Source organism: Myotis lucifugus, unplaced genomic scaffold (assembly GCF_000147115.1).
Source record: "Myotis lucifugus unplaced genomic scaffold, Myoluc2.0 scaffold_163, whole genome shotgun sequence".
In the NCBI taxonomy this organism is placed as follows: domain Eukaryota; kingdom Metazoa; phylum Chordata; class Mammalia; order Chiroptera; family Vespertilionidae; genus Myotis; species Myotis lucifugus.
The window spans coordinates 1,739,633-1,760,548 of record NW_005871211.1 but is presented as its reverse complement, the minus strand read 5'-3'; the positions used below and the strand labels follow the sequence as shown (position 1 = coordinate 1,760,548).

Below are 20,916 nucleotides of genomic sequence, written 5' to 3'. Positions count from 1 at the left end.
CGCCGTCGGAGGGGGACCAGGGACCACAGACCTGGTGGCGGCGGCGGCGCCGCTCCATCTCCCGGGCCCGCCAGGTGGAGCTGCTGCTGGTGGCCGACGCGTCCATGGCGCGGCTGTACGGCCGGGGCCTGCAGCATTACTTGCTGACCTTGGCCTCCATCGCCAACCGGCTGTACAGCCACGCCAGCATCGAGAACCACATCCGCCTGGCCGTGGTGAAGGTGGTGGTGCTGGGCGACAAGGACAAGAGCCTGGAGGTGAGCAAGAACGCGGCCACCACGCTCAAGAACTTCTGCAAGTGGCAGCACCAGCACAACCAGCTGGGGGACGACCACGAGGAGCACTACGATGCCGCCATCCTCTTTACTCGCCAGGTAGGTCCAGCCGGGCGGACGGAGGTCGGGCCGTGGGACAGCCATACTGGTTGCTGGCGTCTTCCGAAAACCACCTGCCACTCTGGATATGCTGACCTGCTTCTTGCAGGACACCCCCTCTGCTCCTGTATTCAGGGTAACCCCAGCAGCCACCCCTGCCTTAAAGAACCAGAGCTGCTTAGACAATCAATCAATCAATCAATCAGGCAGGCAGGCAGGCCTTAAAGAACCAGAGCTGCTTAGACAATCAATCAATCAATCAATCAATCAATCAGGCAAGCAGGCAGGCAGGATATCTCTAGTCCAAGATATGGTGTCATGGATGCATCAATAGGATAAGAAGGGACTAGAATGCTCGGGGAAATGAAGATAGCTAAGTGGGGAAGGGGAAAAGCAAGTTTGTCTTGGAAATCGGGGAAAATAGAACTTTGTTCAACTTATGGAATGGGCTTGATGGGCCACCCATTGTAGTCATTTTTATCCATCACCTTCCTTTGTGATGTTTATACATTCGTACTTAAACCTCTTCCACATTCAGTTAAGGGAAGAGTTTCCTAAGAAAGGACTCTATTCAGTCTGGCTTCCGGATGAGGTTCTTGCATGTCCACCCTGTTGGAATCTCATTCCTGGGAAGGAAGGAATGCAGGAGGGTGAGGAGAATGTAGAAACCCAATTTTGTGAGGTTCTTTGGTTAGAAACCCAATCTTGTGAGGTTTCTTGGTAACGCCTTTGGCTTGGATGCCCAGTGCACCGCCAGCACTGCCTGCTCAGTGAAAGGTCACACTCAGCTTACATTTTTTGTGTTTGGGATGAATGTTTCTGAAGCTCCAGTGTGGAAAGATCTTGGGCAAAGAGTTAAGACATGGGGCAGAATGTTTTCTCAGGATTTCCTCTTTTAAGGAAGACGGTGACCGAAAGGGAAAAACATTGATCTTTATAGGCCCAGAGGTTCTATTTGCACAATCTCTATTTGCACAATCATCAGACACCATGTGAGTGTGACATTCAGACACCAAAGTCTGGGCTGGTTCTGAGCCTGGCTTGCTCAGCTCTGAGCCTCAGTTTGCACGACTCTTCTCTAACTGGTAGTTTTAAGTTGTGCCTCTCAGATACCTGGTAAATGACTTTTAAAGCTCATTCTTTAAGTGTTTGAGATCCACCCAGTATAGATGAAGGATTAGAAACTTTGAAAGAGTATGCAAAACCTTGGAACGAAATGGAGCAACCAGAGCTAGGATAGGAAATTCAATGGTGGCTTGCAGGAGGTTTTAGAATCACAGAGCTCCACTACCAAATTCCCCCTTTTTTTTCACTAAGGTACCCTGGCATGAAGAAAACGTGTTGATAAATTTGGAGTGGAGAAACACTTGTGGTTTCTGGGGTAGACATAAATGTAAACCACAAGTAAACAAAGACAGCAGAGGGCAGCAGCTTAGGGAGAACCCGGCAGGACACAGTGCTCTGCACCATGGAAAATCTGTCTCCTCATGAACTGATCTCCGGGAAACATCCTTTCATTTCTCTGCACAACATTCACCTTTGAAACGGAAGAACATTCGTTTTGCAGCCTTCAGTGTGAAGTTCTCCTGTAAAACTATTTCTTTCTTCTTTGGTTTCCAAGTTCTTTTTTTTTTTTGAGCAACTTTCCATGTCTGGATTTCTTGCTTTGCTACATCACAAGAGGCTGCCAAGAAGGAGGCTCCAGAGAGTTTATGGAAGGAAGTTCTGTAAAGACAAAGGGAAAAATACTTTTGTAGGCAAACTGCTCCAAAGAGTAGGTCATTTTAATGCTTCACTTTCCTTTTTAAATGCAAATGCACATTCCATACTTTTTAAAAAATAAATAAAAATTAATAGAAGACTGTTACGTCTTACCTCCTGCCCCGCCGTTTTCCTAATTGCTTCCCTGGAAAAGGGAAAACTAGTCAGTGATTCTAAATGATGTCTGTTGCTTTTTCTGGATTTGTTTTTAGTTTTGGGTAGCTAACATTTCCTATTTTCCAAGCTCTGAAACCTACCAGTATATTTTAAATAGATGAACGCAAAGGAGAAATCAATGAACAGTCTATCTTATTGCTCATAAGTATCATAATAACACTTATTTCTTATTTGGTCCACACATGGAAAGTATTTTGCATGGGCCCTCTCTGGCCTCCTCACCAAGCAGAATCACACTTTTAGTAAAGCAGTTGCCATTTAGTTTGGGGCTGGCCTTCTGGTATATACATCAAACTGGATGAGAACCAAATATCTGAAAAGCATGTGTGTTATGCATACATGCACCTCATTTAAAAGAGTGCTATTAATTAAGGAGCTGAGAAAAATACTCTGAGACCCTTAGGCAGCATGCACTTGAGCATACTTCAAAAATGCAAAGTTAATCTCCACCTAATACTTCAGAATGTGGAAAACACATTCTGGGCTAGAGGAGAAATGATCTGAGCTCTCCTATCCCAGGGAAATCAGATCTCTTAAGACCTAGAGAAATGTGTTCGCAGCTATTTCTTTTCAATGGGAACTATCCAGAGTTGGCACCAGGATCCTACTTTTACAACTCTGTTTTGATGTCATAAATCCGTTGCTTAGCAGCCAGACGCCAAGCCATGAAATCCATGTTTTGATGGGCTCTGAGCTCTGTTCAAAATTTGTGTCCAGCTGTCTTCTGCTAAATTACTTGTTTTTCGGGCATGAAGCAACTGTGTGAGGATGTGTTTTCCACCCCTGTTTACTAGCCGAGGCCACCTTGAGCGTTGTGTCCGGGAGTCAGCAGAATAGTGCTAGTAATTCATTTATCAAACTGACACGCTTCATTGTCAGGGCTGTCCCCCAGCACTCAGTACTGTACTAATTAGAGAAACTTTAGCACCAGTCAGTTTTCTGGCCCAAGTGTCGTTTTTCATTCTGGAATGGCACTTATGCTGGAATTCACACCACTTGTGCCATCAAGCAGCCGAAATCCAATCTCCCCAGGACTTAATTGTACTTTCCAGACTTCTTTCCTTATTCCTAGCTTCTTCTTTTATTTTAAAGTAGTTTCTTTAAAGATAAACTCTTAAACCCATTTTGGAGACCATGCACTTTTCTTTAGAAGCAAGACCCCTACCTGCTTGATATGAAAATTGGCTGGTGTTTAACATCCCCCAACTAGGACAACACCAATGAAAGCTTCACTCATTCGTGGATGGAAAGCATTGGATTGTCATTGAACCAGCTATGAGAGTATGCGATATAAAAGGTTCATTAACTTTCATTATTAATTATCAGTGTGGCAGTTAATAGGCAATTGCCTCTCAGCTAACACCTCTTTATGTTGTGTGTTATAATGCTGTGGTGGGGACTCCACTGATAGCGTTTCTTCTTTCCCATCTGGCTTCTTGTTAGGTGCAGACAATAGGGGGCCCTACAAGGAGGCCAGACGCTTGGAGGAGGCTGGACTGGCAAAATCCATCTCATATTTGAGTTCAAATCCCACTTAAAGCCAAAATGAACCCTTAGCAAGGATTTATAGCCTATAGGTCAACTCCAATTAATTAAAGGCAAAATAACTCAGAAATGGGAAGATTGGGGCAAATTGAGCAGCTCTAGTTGACATTTGAAAAATGATTGATGAATTGAAAGTTGCTAAGAGAGTAGACCTTAAAAATTTTCATCACAAGAAAAACAACTGTCATCGTGTGGAAATGGATGTTAACTAGACTTACTGTGGTAATAATTTTACAATATGTGCATATATCGAATCATTATGTTGTATACTTGAAACTAATATAACATTATAAGTCAATTATATAACAATTAAAAACAAAGAAATTGTGAGGAATATTCTAAAAAGTCTAAAATCTATTAGAGACAATATAGCACAATACACAGAACCTATTTCATTATTGTCTTTCTCATAGAGTACATGCCAATACTGCAGATTGAAAATACCGGTTCCTTCCCACCAGGTCTTATAACCAGGGGAGATGAATCAGATAAATGTATAAGTCACTCTAATGTTGATCAATGCTACAACTGAGCTAAAAACAAAGTCTGCAAAAGGAGAGGAGAGGGAACAATCAATTTTATCTATGGATCTTTATCTATGGATCTTTATACAGGCTTCATTGCACATGTACAATTGAGTTGACCATTGAAGGATGGTTAGGTATTTTTTGGAACCACCCAGCTTTCAATGAGTATTTTTTACATGTTATCCATAATCATTAACAGTTTTACAATGAATCTTTCAACAATCTGCAACTTAGCATCATTGTTGTAATTTGACGGAGAAGGACATTTATACAAAGAGAAATAGAGATAATTTTTAAGAGCTACAGCTGACAAATGACAGAGAAGATTGTCTGGTCTATATCTAGTGTTCTCTAACCTAAAAATGTTATCATTAAAATATGCAGATATTCAATATGTTCTTAATAGGCAGAGAGGGATTCAGAGGCTTAAAAAGTGGCCACTTTCCTAAGAATTCTTTAGGAAAGAGACAAGGAAATGGGTCATTGCTGTACAGCATGATAACTTTTATGATAGATGAGGTCATTAGATATCATGCAAGTACATAAGAAGGTTGACTGATCCATCTGGTTCAATTTGGAAGAAAGAGTAGGAGTTAGCCAGACTCACAAGGAGGAGATAGGCATTGCAGACACACCAAACGATCATGGCCCAGAGGCAATATGGTGATTCTGTGAAATGGAGGGGGTGATATGTGATAGGATAGACAATATCTGAGTGGAAGGGTGATAGGTTAATCTAGAGAAGACAATAACAATCAAATTATAGAGGGAGAATGAGAAGGAGAACTTTAGTATCTCTTCCTTTAGGACACTAATCCTAATGGATCAGGGCCCCACCCTTATGTTCTCATTTATTCTTAATTCTTAATTACCTCCTTATGGCCCCTATCTCCAAATACAATCACACTGGGGATTTAAGGATTCAACATACAAATATGGGGCTGGGGAGAACCCAAGTCAGTTTATAGCATTGTGCTAAAGAGTTTAAATTGTAAACTAAATTCAAAGAATATCTATGGAAGGAAACAACAGTGACCAGAGGTGTGTTCTGGAAAAAACCTTCTGGCCTATATGGTTGTGTGGATCCAGTAATCTTCAAGAGGAGACTCGGGGTGGTCTAAATGAAAGCAATGACACCAGAAAATAGAGAAGCAGAGATCAAGTTAAGAAGTGTAAATTAAGGTGGATGTGAGTTAATTCATCCTTTTTGGCAGAAGGAATATTGAGGCTAATATTTGGGGCCAAAATTGATGAGATATACAAGGAATAGTGAACAAAATGGATCATGAAGGTGCAGTTGAGGCTGACAGGAAGCTTGGGTTGCATTGTGCATGGATGAATGGAGGCTAAGATTGTGTCTTTTAAATTTTGGAGGAATGGAGGAATCTTATAAGATCCGGGGTCTATTGTATACATGTACCACAACCTTTTTATACACTCGTCTATTGATGGGCACTTGGATTGCTTTCATATCTTGGCTATTGTAAATAGCGCTGCAATGAACAGAAGGGTGCATATATTCTTTTGAGTTAGTGTTTTGGAAATAGCAGAGAACACTTAGTAAAGTGTGTGATTGTCTAACCACTATGGTGTATGTACATATGAAAATAGTACAAAAGAATACTGAATGTAAATTGTAATTGAAAAATAAAATACATTAAAAAAGGATCTGGGGTCTAAGCATATAGGTAGGGAAGTTACAAGAGGCAATGGGACCAGCCTTGGATGATAGTCTAGTCAGGAAGGAATAATGGAATGAATGAGAAAGAGAGGACAGTTACAGGAGACTTTGGGTAGATGGAGTCAGTGACTTACAGTGACATATCAGATACGGCAGGTGAGAGAGAGGCACGTTAATGATGTCACTGCTTTCTTACCCTGCACTTCTATATTCTTTCCTGGAACAACTTTGTGCACTTTGTATATTTAATATGCCTCTAAATTGTTGAGTTATACCAAACAGAACATAGAGATAAAGACTATGCTGTATTATCTGTTGCAAAAAAGGAATTTGCTTGACCAAGCACAGCTTATGAATGTAAAAAATAAGAGTAATGTCAAGAATAACATATATGGTGATCTAACAGTACCATGGCAAAGCAGGTTCAGGAATTGGAGTCTGTAGACATGGGTTGAATGTCAACTTCACTAGTCTCAAGCTTCCCACTTTGAACACTTATTGCCCCTGAGCTTTAATTTCTCGATCTATAAATTGAATGTGTTCATTGAATACTAACACATGTATAGTTGGAAAGCCATAGAAATCACCTGGTCCAAATTCCTTATGTTAATGATAAAGGAGCTTTGTCTGAAAGCATATAAATGACTTACATAACGATTCTTACTAATAGAGTTAGAATTAAAAAGCAGTGACCTTCCATTTGTTATCTCTGATTAGCTTCCATTCTGTTCTCCAAAATGACTCCTCCAAGCATCTACTCCCTCAATCCCCAACTTGCTCCATTCCTTCTTCCCCTTCTTCTTACTATACATTTATCAGAGAAAATTTCCTATCGTGGAACTCTGGGTGGGCCCAGACTATTTTTCCAGCTTCCCCAAGTCCCCTGAATCTAACAAATCCTGTCTACTCCATCCCCAACAAACTTCCTGTCATTTCCAAAACAGACCCTGCCATTCACCATCTCCTGATGGATTCACCAATCTTTCCTTGTTAGAGTACCCTTCCTCTGAGACTGTCAGCCTTCTGTTTATCCCTCAAGATCCAATTACCTCCTTCCAGACACCTTTATTGATTCCCCCAAATCCTCTTCTGCGCTCCCTCAACAATCTATTCATAACAGCATGTCACAATCTGCTCCTCTCACAGCGTATCTGTTTTGCCACCAGATCCTCATGTTTCTTAAGGGTCAGGATCAGCTCTTATTTTATTGTGTACCACGGTGTCAACCTAGCACAGTGTCTGGCAGATTGTGGGCACACCATAATTGTTTGAGGAATAAATGCACTTGGATCTCTTGGCCCCTAATCCAGCTGGGCTCTGTGTGTGTGTGTGTGTGTGTGTGTGTGTGTGTTGGGGGGGGGGGCGGGTATTACTTAGTTGCATCAGAAGCATGGATAGGGATTGTATAAACATGGATTATTGTAATGGGTGGACCAACCGACACAATTAATGTAGTCTCTACTGAGATCCAAATCAAGGCCTTTATAATCGGGATAGCCAGAAAGCCAAATGACACATCAAGAATTGGATTCACAGGTATGGGGGATTGTGGTGTGTAAATGTATGTTTGTGTAATACTATGGCTAAAATATGTTCCACATCAGACTAATCTTCTATCAATCCCTCTTCATAGGAATTGGGTAGACAGATAGATAGACATCTGAGGCTAGTTGAACCTTTCTTTATGCCCTCCCCTTGAGCTCCACACTTGCCCTTCCCAGGTGGTGATATAATAGAAACAGAAGCTGCTGTTATTTAACTCGAGTTTCTCTTCTACAAGGTATTCTTCCTTCATCCTGGCTGCTGTTGCTGCAGTTGTGATGATTTGTGCTCTTATCGGCATGTGTTTCCTTTTAGCTCCTTTTCTTAGCAGCACAGAGAGACCTATCTCCTGAGCAAGGCAAGAAATCCTACAACTCCTGTTATTTGTTTCACTTTGCATGTTCACACACCTGCTTGGTTCATTTTTCTCACCCAGTCCTGACCACCACGATTCCCCAAGTTGTACTGTCTTCTCGGCATCTGCTTGTTAAGGTTTTATACTTTGCTGGCTCCCTGTCCCCAACTCCAACTGCAGGAATAGGTCTGGGGAACAAGTAGTTCTTCTAAATTCCATAAGTCACAGATATTGCCATATTCATAATGGCCAAACCATTGAATGGTCGCCATGCCAATGACCTCCCTGTCAAGTCTTCATCAGTCTTGCTGACTATTTCAGCTCTATTTTTGAGTTAGATACAATGTCCCAGTCTTGTCTCCTGGCCAATGCCACACCACAAGCCCACTGGTTAAATCTCTGCATACTCTTGCAACCCTCGCTTTTTAGTTTTTACTAAATCTCCCATTGCATTACTGTCTGTTTACACCATGCTGATAAAATATTGATCCTGTATGAAAAGAACCTCTTTAACATAACAAAGATATAACTTACCTTCATATCTACACTAATCAATCAGAAAATCTCTTGTCAGCACTTTTAATTCATTTATCTCTTGTGTGAATACTGTATGTGACTCACATTTCTTCATTATCCCCTCCCCCAAATCCAGATAGATGGATAGATAAATGCTATTGCCCCAACAGTATTCTTACTTCTGTGAATAATAACACACATTCCTATAAATTTCAAATAAGATTCTCACCTATAAATATTTCTATAAATCACCACAAAAATAGACGTGAGTGTGATGTGCTATACTCTTACTAATTTGATGCACAAGTTGAGTTTGAATACATTGGAATGAACATTGGATCACAAAGAAACACATGCATTTACTGTGAATCTTGAGGATGAAATCATAACAGGGCTGCCAGTGCTTGAAACTGTGTGAATTAAATGGAAAGACTGCCAGTTTACATAATTATAGTTACAGAAATATAGAGAGTGTGACTATGTCATCAAGGGGTTTAATCAGTGTGTTTTTAAAAAATAGCTGCTTCTGTTCATAATTTTGTCACATGCACACATTTCCGTGGCAAAGGGCCAAATGCATTTAATGCAATTCAAGGATGACAAGGAGGACTGATGGCCTCTAATGAGCAATTGATTAGCAGCACACATATATAAATTAAAAATCCAGATTAAACTTTGTTCAGAATAGGAGGACCATTTTCATTTGCTGTGGCTCTTCAAACTTGTTAATGAAGTAAGGGACAAGAAGGGGAAATAATATTGAATTTTAACATTCTACTTGGAGATAAGGAACCCCAAGTTGTGAGGATAAACATAAGTCTTGGTTTAAAAAAGTATGTGTGTGCAGAAATAAACTTAACCTGGATTTTTGGTCTTAAAGCTACTAAAAGGATTGGGGGGGGGTGGAATGGATTAAAAAATGTATTGTACTATATTATTAAATCTAAGGCTTATTATTATGCAAAAGTGTGTTCCAATTTCAATTTTAAAAACTACTAATTTGTTTTCAACAGCTGTAATTTGAGATCCCACAGGATGACATATAAGGATACACAGGAAACTTTGGTAGGCTACTGTTGGTTTGGTGATTTGATTCACCAAGCCTCCTTGGCCGAGATTTCCACTGTCTGGAACTATAATAAGATGGCAGCCACAGTGTAATTCATCACAGTTGGGATTTCATAATGCATGGAACACAGTAAGAAATGAAAATGTACTAGAAAATGTACTAGAGAGATCATAGGCTATATCATTTAAATATTTTTCACCGTGGTTGGATTTTTATGCAGCAAAATAGAGAAGAGTTAGAAGAATATGTTGACAATGAGGATGTGGCATTAGTTATGTAGTAATAACATCTTGTGCTGGCTTCCAGAAGTCCATTGAGGTCTTACTAGCTTAGCTAGCGTATAGCTTGTTAAAGATGTGTGAGGCCTACATTGCGTCTGACTGTACATCATAATTCACCTCAATTAAGCAAATGTTTGTTGAGCTCCTATCATAAGCCAGACACTGTGGTAGTGGGGATACTAAGATGACAGCTGTAATAGAAACTGTGCATGTTATTTCAACTAGTACATTGTCATCTTTCATAGTAATTAATAATTTTATAAAAAATCTTTTCATTCTAGTTATTTACCTATGGCTTACTAGGATACTATCTTGCTTTTTTAGATATAAATGTGCACACTGTCAATTAATTTTTATTGAAAACCATAGGCAAGCACAAGAAATTCTAATGTATATTAATACTCAAATAGCATTTAAGGGAAAGTTTATCATGATACATCTATCATGCAAAAAAAATTGGCTTATATTTTCTCTTTACACTTCTCCATTTTCAATTGTCTGTTGATGTCTCTTTTATCTAAATCTATAACTTGTAACCATTAGTGGGGGATGATCATGTTCCCCTTTAAGAATCTCTTAATATACAACTTCTCACCAGAAAAATGCATACACTCACTTATATAAACACAATATATAACATGTATTTTCTGAGTACGGATCTGGTTGAGAAATACTTCATTAAATGCATACATTTCTGAAGACACGACCTGTGAAATTACAACTCAATTTGGAAATTAAGAGATGCTCTTTCAAGGAATCATGCTTTTAGATTAAAATTTAGTTTCCTATCCAAATTACTGATATATTGATATTCTGCCACAAAGATGTGGTTGCAGTTTGCCCCTGTGATGGAAAATACATTATTAGGCGGGGCTTCTGATAAAGTCAGCATGCATTTAGCTCAGACTATTAAGGCTTTCCTAAGCATGACCAGATGTGAAAGTGGTCCATGACATATGTGTCTGCATACATGGGCCACAGCTCGGCGAAGGCTCCAGCTGTTCCTATAATGGACAAGCTACCATCCTCCGATATCTTTTTAAATGTAATTGAGTCCCCTCATCCTTCTGTGCCTCTGGGGCTCAGAGAAGCTTAGACGAGTCGGTGCCATTGGTTTGTCTTTGGCACATTCCCAGAGCCGAACAGGTGACACCATAAACATACCCCAGTGTTGCCTTTTGCAGGGAGCAAGTGGTTCTCCAAGGTGGACCCTTCTGGCTGGTAATTGATTTTAATGATTTCTTTCTTTCTCCTGGGAAGGATTTATGTGGGCATCATTCATGTGACACCCTGGGAATGGCAGACGTTGGGACCATATGTTCTCCGGAGCGCAGCTGTGCTGTGATTGAAGACGATGGCCTCCACGCAGCTTTCACTGTGGCTCACGAAATTGGTATGCAGCGCCCTTTCTCTTCCCTCGCCAAATCAAACACTTGTAACAGCTGCAGCAGGAACTGAAATACTTGGCAATGAATTCCAGATTTCTCCTGGTTCAGATGCGGCCTTAGGGATTAAATTTGTTTATATTTGCACGTTCGGGGTTAACTAATAAGGGAGACGGAAGGCAAAGTCAGGCACACAGTAGATGTTTCCTGTCTGACACTTGTCATTCAAAAGCATAAGAGAAATTTGCTACTGCCACTGTCTTTTAAGCATCCTTAAATGACTCTTAGAGGAGATTTGTCACAGTTGGCTAGGAATGCAGAGATGTTCCTCTTAGGGGTTACTCAAGACTCTACTGACTCATCCAGGGCTAAGCGGTTTGCACACACATTTATCATGTTTTCTTCCACTGTGGCAGATCATGGTTTGGTCCTGTCAAAGGTAATCAATAGCTTATGGTAAACATGTCTGTCTTATTTTTAAGAGCAAAGCCAAGCTCAATGGTCAACAGAGTTTGTTTTAAAATGTCACTTAGCTGTTGTGTTTGTCATACGAAACACATCTAAATCCTAAAACTAGAAGTTTAGGGCTGAGTTAGTTGTTGAAAAATATCCCAGCAGTTAGGAATATGTGTTTTCTAACATTGATATAGGCTACTAGGTAGGTAAATGAGAGGTTAGTTCAGTACTGAGGATTAGATGTTAGAATTAGACACATCTGGGCTCAATTCTTGCTAAAGTACTTTCTATCTCTGTCACATTGGTCTTACTATTTAAACTTTCTAAGCTTCAGTTTTTATATCTGAAGTATAGGAACAACATTGCCTATTTCATGGAGTTATTTTCAGGACCAAATTGGGTAAATTATAGATATCAGTTGTTATTGTTATCCACATAATCATCTGTTTTGTTTTTTAATTAAATAGTTCATTTCCATTTTTAATGCATGTATCACCTTTTAGCATCATTTTTGGAAGGGCAGAGTATGATTTGATAATTGTTATTTTTGCTGTATTTTATTAAATAGATTTCATTTTTTAAGCTGAAACCCTAATTTTTAAATAGAAATTAAAAAATTTTTCACATCCCCAGTAGGTAAAGAATATTCCACAAGGTTTTGATTTCTTGCTTCTATGTGTTCTTTAAATACTTCAAATCAAAGGTGTAATTAATTGCATGCATCAGTGTATCACAGCAGTAAAATAGAGATCTGTGGTCAAATTTCAATTCTTATGTGTTAATCATGACTTTAATTTTCTTAACTGACACTCTTCTTATCATCTAAGCAAAAAAAGGAACAAACATAAAGTATTTGTTGCCTAAATAACCACTCAGAGGCACTGCTGATAATAATTCAATATAACATCTCATGAATTGAGCATCTTTAGCTTAAGGAACCCATGATCTGAGATAAAATCCCAGCTCTGTCTTAGTATTCTGTGTTTTATGTCAGGTGTGTCATTTAGACACTCTCAGAATCCATGGCTTTCTGTTGTGCTGGGCTAGAAGAGTTGAAAGTATTTTTAAGATCCATATGCCATTTGAGCTTCAGGGATGGGATTATGCCTTCACCTGTCTCTCACTCATGCATATTAAAGTAATTAAAACTACAGCCTCGTCTTGGCTGGGTGACTTTGTTGGTTGGAGTGTTGTCCTATGCACCAAAAGTTTGCAGGTTCAAGCCCCAGTAGGGTCGGGTATATGAGGCAATCTCTCTCTCTCTCTCTCTCTCTCTCTCTCTCTCTCTCTCTCTCTCCCCCTCTCTCTCTCCTTCCCTCCCTTCCTATCTCCCTCTCTTTCTTCCTCTTTCTCTCCTCTAAAATCAATGAAAACATATCCTTGGGTGAGGATTTAAAAAAGAAAAACAAAACTATAACCTCATATAGATCCTAACTCAATATTTATTACATGTCTCTGTGTTCATGAGTGAGTAAGAGGCAGAAACATGAAAGCTGCCCAAGAATTGGCAACCTTCCAATTCTGCATCAGAACCTAAGAGAGATTAGTCCAAATACTCAAGAGGATTGTAATTAAACAGAAGATTTAAAAAGCAACACCAGTAATTAATCACCATTATTCAGAGTGAGAGAAGCCCCATAAGATTCTAAATCCCTGGGCAGGCAGGGGGTGGTTCTTCTCTGTCTGGGTAGAGGGATGGTGAGGAATAAGGAACAGAGCTGAATTTTGGCATCACCCATCTATAAGACTATGAGCCAAATCCTGATCTTCCAAAGAAGAGATTACAAATTCCTTGAAGGAAGGGCTATTACTTCCTTCAATCCTGTACTGATCCCTTTTCACACTTGGACAGCATCTGGGAGACTTCCCTGGAAGAGCACCCTGCAGCAGTAAGTGCATCTTCTTTGGGGCTGCATTGACTCTCAAGCCAACTGGGCTGGGATGAAAAGGCTCCCAGCATCACCTTTCCCAGCCCTCCTGAATCCTAAACCAAGGGTCTGGGGTCACACAGACAGATGCAACCGTCTGAAAGGGGGGCAGCGAGATACCAATGAGAACAGATGTTTTATTAAAACTAAATGTGTGCAATACAAACTTTTCTTAATGGGACAAGAATATTGAACATCGTTTTACAAGACAACGATGTAGGAGAAATGTGGGTCTCTATGTGAAAAATCAAACCTGAATTGTTGACATATGACTACACCCGTCAGTCCCCCCTTTCATTTCTTGGTTGAATCACCTCTATTTACTTCTTTAAACTTCTCTATAATTCATTCTCCAATCAAACTCTGCCTACTTAATTTCCCTTTTTTCATGACATATGGCCCAATCTGAGACATTTAAGATCTGGGCATAGAGGAATATGGATTTAATTCCCATTTCATAAAGAGATCTGGCTTTCATTCATTTTCTAATTGCTTTATTATTCTTTAATTTCACTTTTTGCCTAAAAAATTGTGAACATGTGTTATAAAGTCTGAGCCTTACAAAATGCAGAGAAGATAACCTTACAAAATATTTCCTAATCATCTGTATGTGATTACAGGCGCCCCTCCACAGCCAGTGTGTTCTTGGGTCTGTTTCCAGTGCTTTATTTTTAGGTTGTTGCATGAGGCCATGTAACGAGCTATTCATGCTCTGGATTCTAATTCTACTCCATCCTTCTCATGTGATTTCCTCCCTTCCCTTTTATTAGACATAAACTACCTCCCAGATTTGGAGGTTAACTATACGGGCTATGTCTGGTGATGAAAAACCTTGTGAATCCCCGGGTTTGCTAGAGTGTTTTGAATTTCCTTGAGCCCATTTCAGAATGTGCAGTTTGCTTCATGTACACAGACTGTGAATATGTTACTAGCTTAAAACATAAGCTGTGGAGAAAATGTCCAGGCTGTCTCCATATGTTTTCTTTTTTATTTCTTCTATAAGCTCTAAAGCAGTGGTTCTCAACCTTCTGGCCCTTTAAATACAGTTCCTCATGTTGTGGTGACTCCCAACCATAAAATTATTTTCGTTGCTACCACATAACTGTAATGTTGCTACTGTTATGAATCGTAATGTAAATATCTGATATGCAGGATGGTCTTAGGCGACCCCTGTGAAAGGGTCGTTCGACCGCCAAAGGGGTCTCGACCCACAGGTTGAGAACCACTGCTCTAAAGGATATATTTGGTTAAGAGTAACACTTTCATGAACCGACTTAAATTTTCTCATGGAGTGCCCCACTGCATCCTCTTTTATACATAGTGGTTTAAAACACAAAGCCATTGTACCTGAATCAGAATTTTCTCTGTTCTTTTCCCTCCTCCATCTGAAACATGTTTGTATGGAGAATTAACAGGAAAGATAAAGAGGCCAGCCTGAAGTGCCTTCTGGCACCTGTTCTATCCATGGTGTTAAAGTCAGAAAGAAGTGGGTTAAGTGAACAATTGGGAAAGTGACTCTTTTCATGCCCTGCTTTCATGCCCCGCATGTTAACTGGAATACTTTTCTTTCCCTGCTAATTCTTTCTAAGAAAGAGCTAGATGTTGGAGGTACCTACTCAACTGGTGCCCATACAGGCTTCTGGAAAGTAAATTTTGATGACCTTAGATTCTCCATAGGCAGCAAGTCTTTGCCTTCCTCCTGTCTATGTTATGTGCATGTAAACACTAAATTTTGAGAACATTTATGAAAGTTGCTTTAAACCATCAAGAACCCAGTCCCCATCTCTGTTCCTTGAGTGGAGGCAGGAATGTGGTTACAGCCATTTTACAATCCAAATGTGAACTGGAGAAAGTTCCAAGTGAATGTAAGTTTATATTTTGAGTTTATATTTTTAACTTGTCAAATTTTTATTATCGGCTTGTAATAATAAAGATTTCACCTGCTGCACACATGCTTGCTCAAAATAATAATTTTATTGATGTTGGGCCAGCTTCTAATACAGCATGGGGAACAATCTGACTTTATTTAGACTGATGAAATCCATGATTTGCAAACTTGCCGAAGCTTTGCTTTATGGTAGTTAATTATAAAATGTGCTAAGTGACTCTCTTCACCATGAAAGATTCCAAAATGCTTCCTCAGCTGAAAGCAGGCAACTGAAAAAGCTGAAGCCAAATGTTTGGCTGGAGACCTAGAAAGTGGTTGAGACACAACAGCATAGCTGCCCGCGTTTTGCTGTGGTTAGAATGCGTTCTCTGGTTGTGCTGATCTGCGTGGGACTGTGCTCCCATAGATGATTAGATTAAACAAGGCCGTGTTTTGAAAAGCTGCAGAGGCCCTGGAAACACCATAGACCAACGCCAAGTGCACAGAATCAGATGTCAGGACTGGCTGTGAGATGTGAAATGAAAGGAAGCTAGGATTAAACTTGGTATTTTCCCCCAAAACCATAGCTTTAATCAACACAAACTGAGCATTTTTTCAATCCAGTTTGGGCCAGTGCCACACTGTGTCTTTCTTGGCCCCCAGATGAAAGATGGGAATAGGTCTTTGTTGTAGGTCTGGCAGCATTGAGAGATTTAGTGTTTAGCATCAGTTGTTTGTTTTATAAATCAAATCCCAATTAGTATTTCTTAAAGGGAGGCCTATAGATTGTCTGCCATTTGTGGAAACCCAACCAGTTGAAGGTGGCCTAAGAAGTAAATATCTCACACACTTAATGCATGATTTTTTTTCTCCTTATGATAAGAAATGTCCTTTTCTCTCCCAAATCAAGAGTGTCTAGAAATGTCAAAATTCATCAAAACGACTGAGTATTGAAATACTCATAAGTAAAAGCATAATAATCCCAGGATGTCAATGAGAACAACAAAATAGCTAACAATTACTGGGCAATAGATATTTGTCAGGCCTGTATTCTGAGCACTTTGCATCTTTTATATCATTGAGTCCTCACAAAACACCATGAAGTAAGCACTTTTAATGGGTCACCCAAGAGACAGGAAACTGACATACAGAGAAATTTCTAAACTTGTCTAAGGTCAACAACTAGTATACTGGTAAAATTCTAACCCATTTCCTCTGGCCACACACCCCAAGATTTTGATACTATCCTCCAATGGTTTGTTGGTGCTCATTTTGAAGGTGATAATCTTGAATTTGATTCAGAAGGATATTGACACAGCTAGTTATATGGTAAAAAAAAAATTAAGTTTTGTTCCTTCCAAGTGCAGCATTTGCCATTTATGTTTACTGTTTTGAAATGGGACTTCTAGAGTTTTATTATTTTTACATAAAACTGCATTTGAATGCACATGAGCTCTCCTGCTATTGGAGCTCCTGGATATCTTCTTCAAGGATTCTAGATTCTGATCCCATTTGAGCTATTGACTCACTTTTCAACCCCTTGGCATGACCTTCTTGCACCTTAATAATCGCAGCTGGAAAATTAGGTAAAATAAAAACATGATTTCATTAAGAGACAGATGCTTCATTTGACCAGTGCTTTCTTAAGTAAACACATTACAGAGTTTTGTGACACATTTTTAGGAGCTTGCTGTGTCCCCTTGTCCATTGGTCACTCTGGGGTCAAGAGCCTGAAATTCTGTTTAACTTGCAGACCAAAGTTTAGAAAAACAACCAATTTCCTTCCTGAGGTTAATGTTATAAGTCAGCCCTGGTTGTACAGTAATACCTGAGTTGAATAAGAAGCTGAACTAACATTTTCCTTTAAAGTAGCATGTCTTTACCCAGGTGAACATTGTCTCAGGTTTTCTAACAGCAGATTCACTTGTGAATTTAGAAAGGCAAGGTGATTTTAAAATCTATATTTTGAACATTAGAGATGAAATTTATTTAATACAATCACATCCACTTGCCAATTTTAGAAGACGGTTATCATACTAGAAAAAGTATCATGTGACTAATTGTTTGCTATCTGAACTAACAGTATAACTCAAACTCTTACCCCATAGTCTTTGCTTTGACATAGTCTACCATGAAATGCATTTCCTTAGCCTAATTGAAATAAACTCCTTCTTGATGGGTGATGGGCAATTAATAGCATGACTTTTGTATTTATGATGTGCTTTAGTGTCTCTTAAGAATAGATCAGTATTTTCTCCAAAAGCACTTACAAATTACACCTTGATTTTAAGCAGCAAGATACAGTTCTGGTGGCTGCCTCACTTGAGAAAATACCGGATCACAGTTACATGATTCTCTAAATTTTACTCTGACCTCTCTAATACCTTTTCTTCCTTATTTAGTGTATAAATGCAAATACCATTCACAAGTGCACCCACTACGCAAGTGTATTTGGTCCTTAATTGCCTCAGGATTTTAGGTGAGAAGTTTGCAATTAGATCAATTGAGAATTAGAGATTCACTAATAAAAATAGTAATGTAAACAAGATTGCTTAACTTAGTTCAAGCAAACGAACTTCTTCAATCTTTTGCAATCTACTAATTATAAATGGTGGCAAATACAAATAGTAACTATTCCGTAAATCAAGCCTCCAGGACCTCTACTCGAAACCCAGATAGTGAATTGTTGCCCTAAATCCACTAGGAGTTTTCACTTCCTGTTTTACTGAGGGAACTTGGTTAAACTTTCTCTAATATCTTCTTTTACCCTCCAAAATTGCTTTGAGACCTCTTTGTCTTTCTTTTCCTATACTTTGACTTGAGAAAGATGTATCTCTCTCTCTTTCCAAGGGTAACAATGGCTTTTCTGTGACTTCCTGGAATCCATCCCCCTGCCTCCTCCAAGACTTTACCCCTCAAATAACTTCGCTCTGTTCTAAAAACTCATCATAAAATACATATTTGATGAAAACAACAATGAATCACTTTAAGAGTTGTAAACAATTTCTCCAACATTTTCTTGCATTGGCTGTTTTACTCTCTGGGGCACATGTATGAATATCAGCCATGCTAAGCCTGCTGGAGGCAGCTCGTCGGAGAAATGCTTAATCTCCCATCCACATCTGTAATTTAAAAAATCTCTGTGAGTGATTTATGAGCAAACTCTCACTGGAAAAGGCAATGTCCTAGGCAGGCAATGACATCATGATATATTCTGATTCCCCTTCACATCATGTACTTGAAATATATTGTTTTCAGCTGGGACATTGCTTTTTAAATTTCCTAGATTCTGGATTTTTCTCTTTGAGTCAGCTTTTAGTATTCTTGTGTGTTGTCTTTACTGAGAATGTCCTTTTAAAATAGGTAATGCTGCCCTGGCAGGTTTGTTCAGTGGTTAGAGCATCAGCCCACGACTGAAGGGTCTCGGGTTTGATTCTGGTAAAGGGCACGTACCTCAGGTGCAGGCTCAATCCTGGTAGGAATGTGTGCAGGAGGCAACCGATCAATGTGTCTCTCTCACATCGATGTTTCTCTCTCTCTGCCTATCCCCCTCCCTTTCACTCTGTCTGAAAAAAAAATCGATGGAAAAAATATCCTCAGCTGAGAATGAACAACAACAAAATTTAAAATAGCTTATGCATTTATGTGTACCTTGCCATTTTAGGGCTCAAAGGTATTGGCAAATATCATGCCTGGCATTGGATGTCTTAGCATAATGATTGGAGGGTCCCATTTGCAAACCGCCACTTTTCCTGCTCACAGCCTTTGCTATGTGTGTCACGTCTTTCCTGACGGGGATCCAACATCCCTCACATTGATCTTCCATTTTCATTCCTGTCCAGCTCCTGCGGGGAAGTCACATGGGTTTCTCTCACTGTGCCCTGGCTCCAGCTACTGTGGAACTGGCTGCCCGTTTCTCTGGGCGCTTAAAAGGTCTTCAGATTACCCATGACTCTCGTCGCCCTTGAGAGAGCGTGCCTGTCCCAGCCAGCTGACATACTTTTTCATGGAGGAGGGGCCATTCCTCTGCCCTCCAAAGAGTCCGTCTCTCTTTCAATGGATGCTCAAGCAAGTCCGCTCCTGACCGACTCTTGGGGATCTTACAAAATTCCCATCTCCTTTTAGCTCTCGCTGAAGTGGGACTCAGATTCGTTCATGCTCAGAATGGCAATGTTCTCTGAGGGCCAAATAAGAATTTCTTATCTGTATCTTCAGCAGAAATGAAGTTGCAGTGCTAAATGAGTAAAGGTAGGGAGTGCACAAGTCACAATAGTATGCCAAGTAGCATGCCAAAATATTCATAAAATTATACCAAAGAATTTTAAAATCAACTGCTTTGCTTATATAACTGAAATCTTTAAAATGATATGCCTTACCACTATATGAAAGAAAAAAAACTGAGGTACTCTCCCAGGCCCCTCAAAGTTAATTTGGTATTTGCCACATGGCCTGCATTTTAAATCCGAAACCTAATACCTACCCTCCATATGAAGTGACAATCCCTTAATAAAAATGCATATGGCAAGTGCTATTTACTTATGTAGATTTGGAGGAGGAAAAAGGCTCTTAATCCTTTAAATAAATATGACTATTTTATGAAATAGAATGCAAAAAGTACATGCTTTTAAAATATAAAATAAATATTATGTTGCAGAGGTCACTTTAAGCCATTTCCCCTCTCATTTATGCCAGGGGGAAAAACTCAAGTGTGAAATTTCCCTACAAATCCCAGTGTTAGCTGATAAACATTGTGCCTTGGAAAAATTCAACAGCACAGAGTGCATTCTCAACCCGTGTTTGATGTACTAAGTAACTTTAAGCCACGTTCAATAGGGCATGAATGACAGATTCTGTTTTTCTGTGAGCTGAGCTGTGGGTTCCCTGGAAAACTCAACATACCCCCCCAAAACTGGAAGAACCCCTCCAATCTCCTGTTGCATGTGATTTGGGGTGCACTTTGCAGACTGTGATGCGCTTTCATGTTACCAAATAAAACGTGACTGCTGGTGGGAAGTTTCCCCTAAGAAAACTTGCTAGCCTAGTAAATGCTATTGAAGTAAATAACTGCTTAAATAGCATGAAAATGTTGAGCCTCGGAAGGTCACCAAGTCCTAGCTACTTCATTTCAGCCACAACAGCAACCAGCTGCTCAGTGGACAACTTTGTTATGAGGTGTTGGTGATTTAACAAGTTGGCCAAAAGTAGTTGGAATGCGTGAAAGACTTCATCTCTGTTGGGTTTTACTGGTACACACTGGACTCTTTTGGTGGCATGATCCAAGTTCTTGCCTTTGGCATTCAGAAACCCACAGAAAATGCAGTCATCATTTTTCTATAGGATGTCCTGCATTCCTGTGTAGTGGTTTGCGTATGATTCTATAAACTTTTGCAAAAATGCTACCAGGAGTATCGATTTCCTACTTTTCAGAGTTTCTATACTGCTGCCCCAAATT

General features: G+C 39.7%; 1 protein-coding gene across 1 annotated transcript in view; it reads left to right on the top strand.

Annotated features, from left to right (window-relative positions):
* Positions 1–20,916, top strand: part of ADAMTS5 (ADAM metallopeptidase with thrombospondin type 1 motif 5) — a 48,984-nt gene that overhangs the window by 650 nt on the left and 27,418 nt on the right. Inside the window, exons 2-3 of the mRNA XM_014461927.2 lie at positions 12–374; positions 11,089–11,221. Of these exons, the coding sequence (XP_014317413.2) occupies positions 12–374; positions 11,089–11,221 (496 nt within the window). The remainder of the gene's footprint in view (positions 1–11; positions 375–11,088; positions 11,222–20,916) is intronic.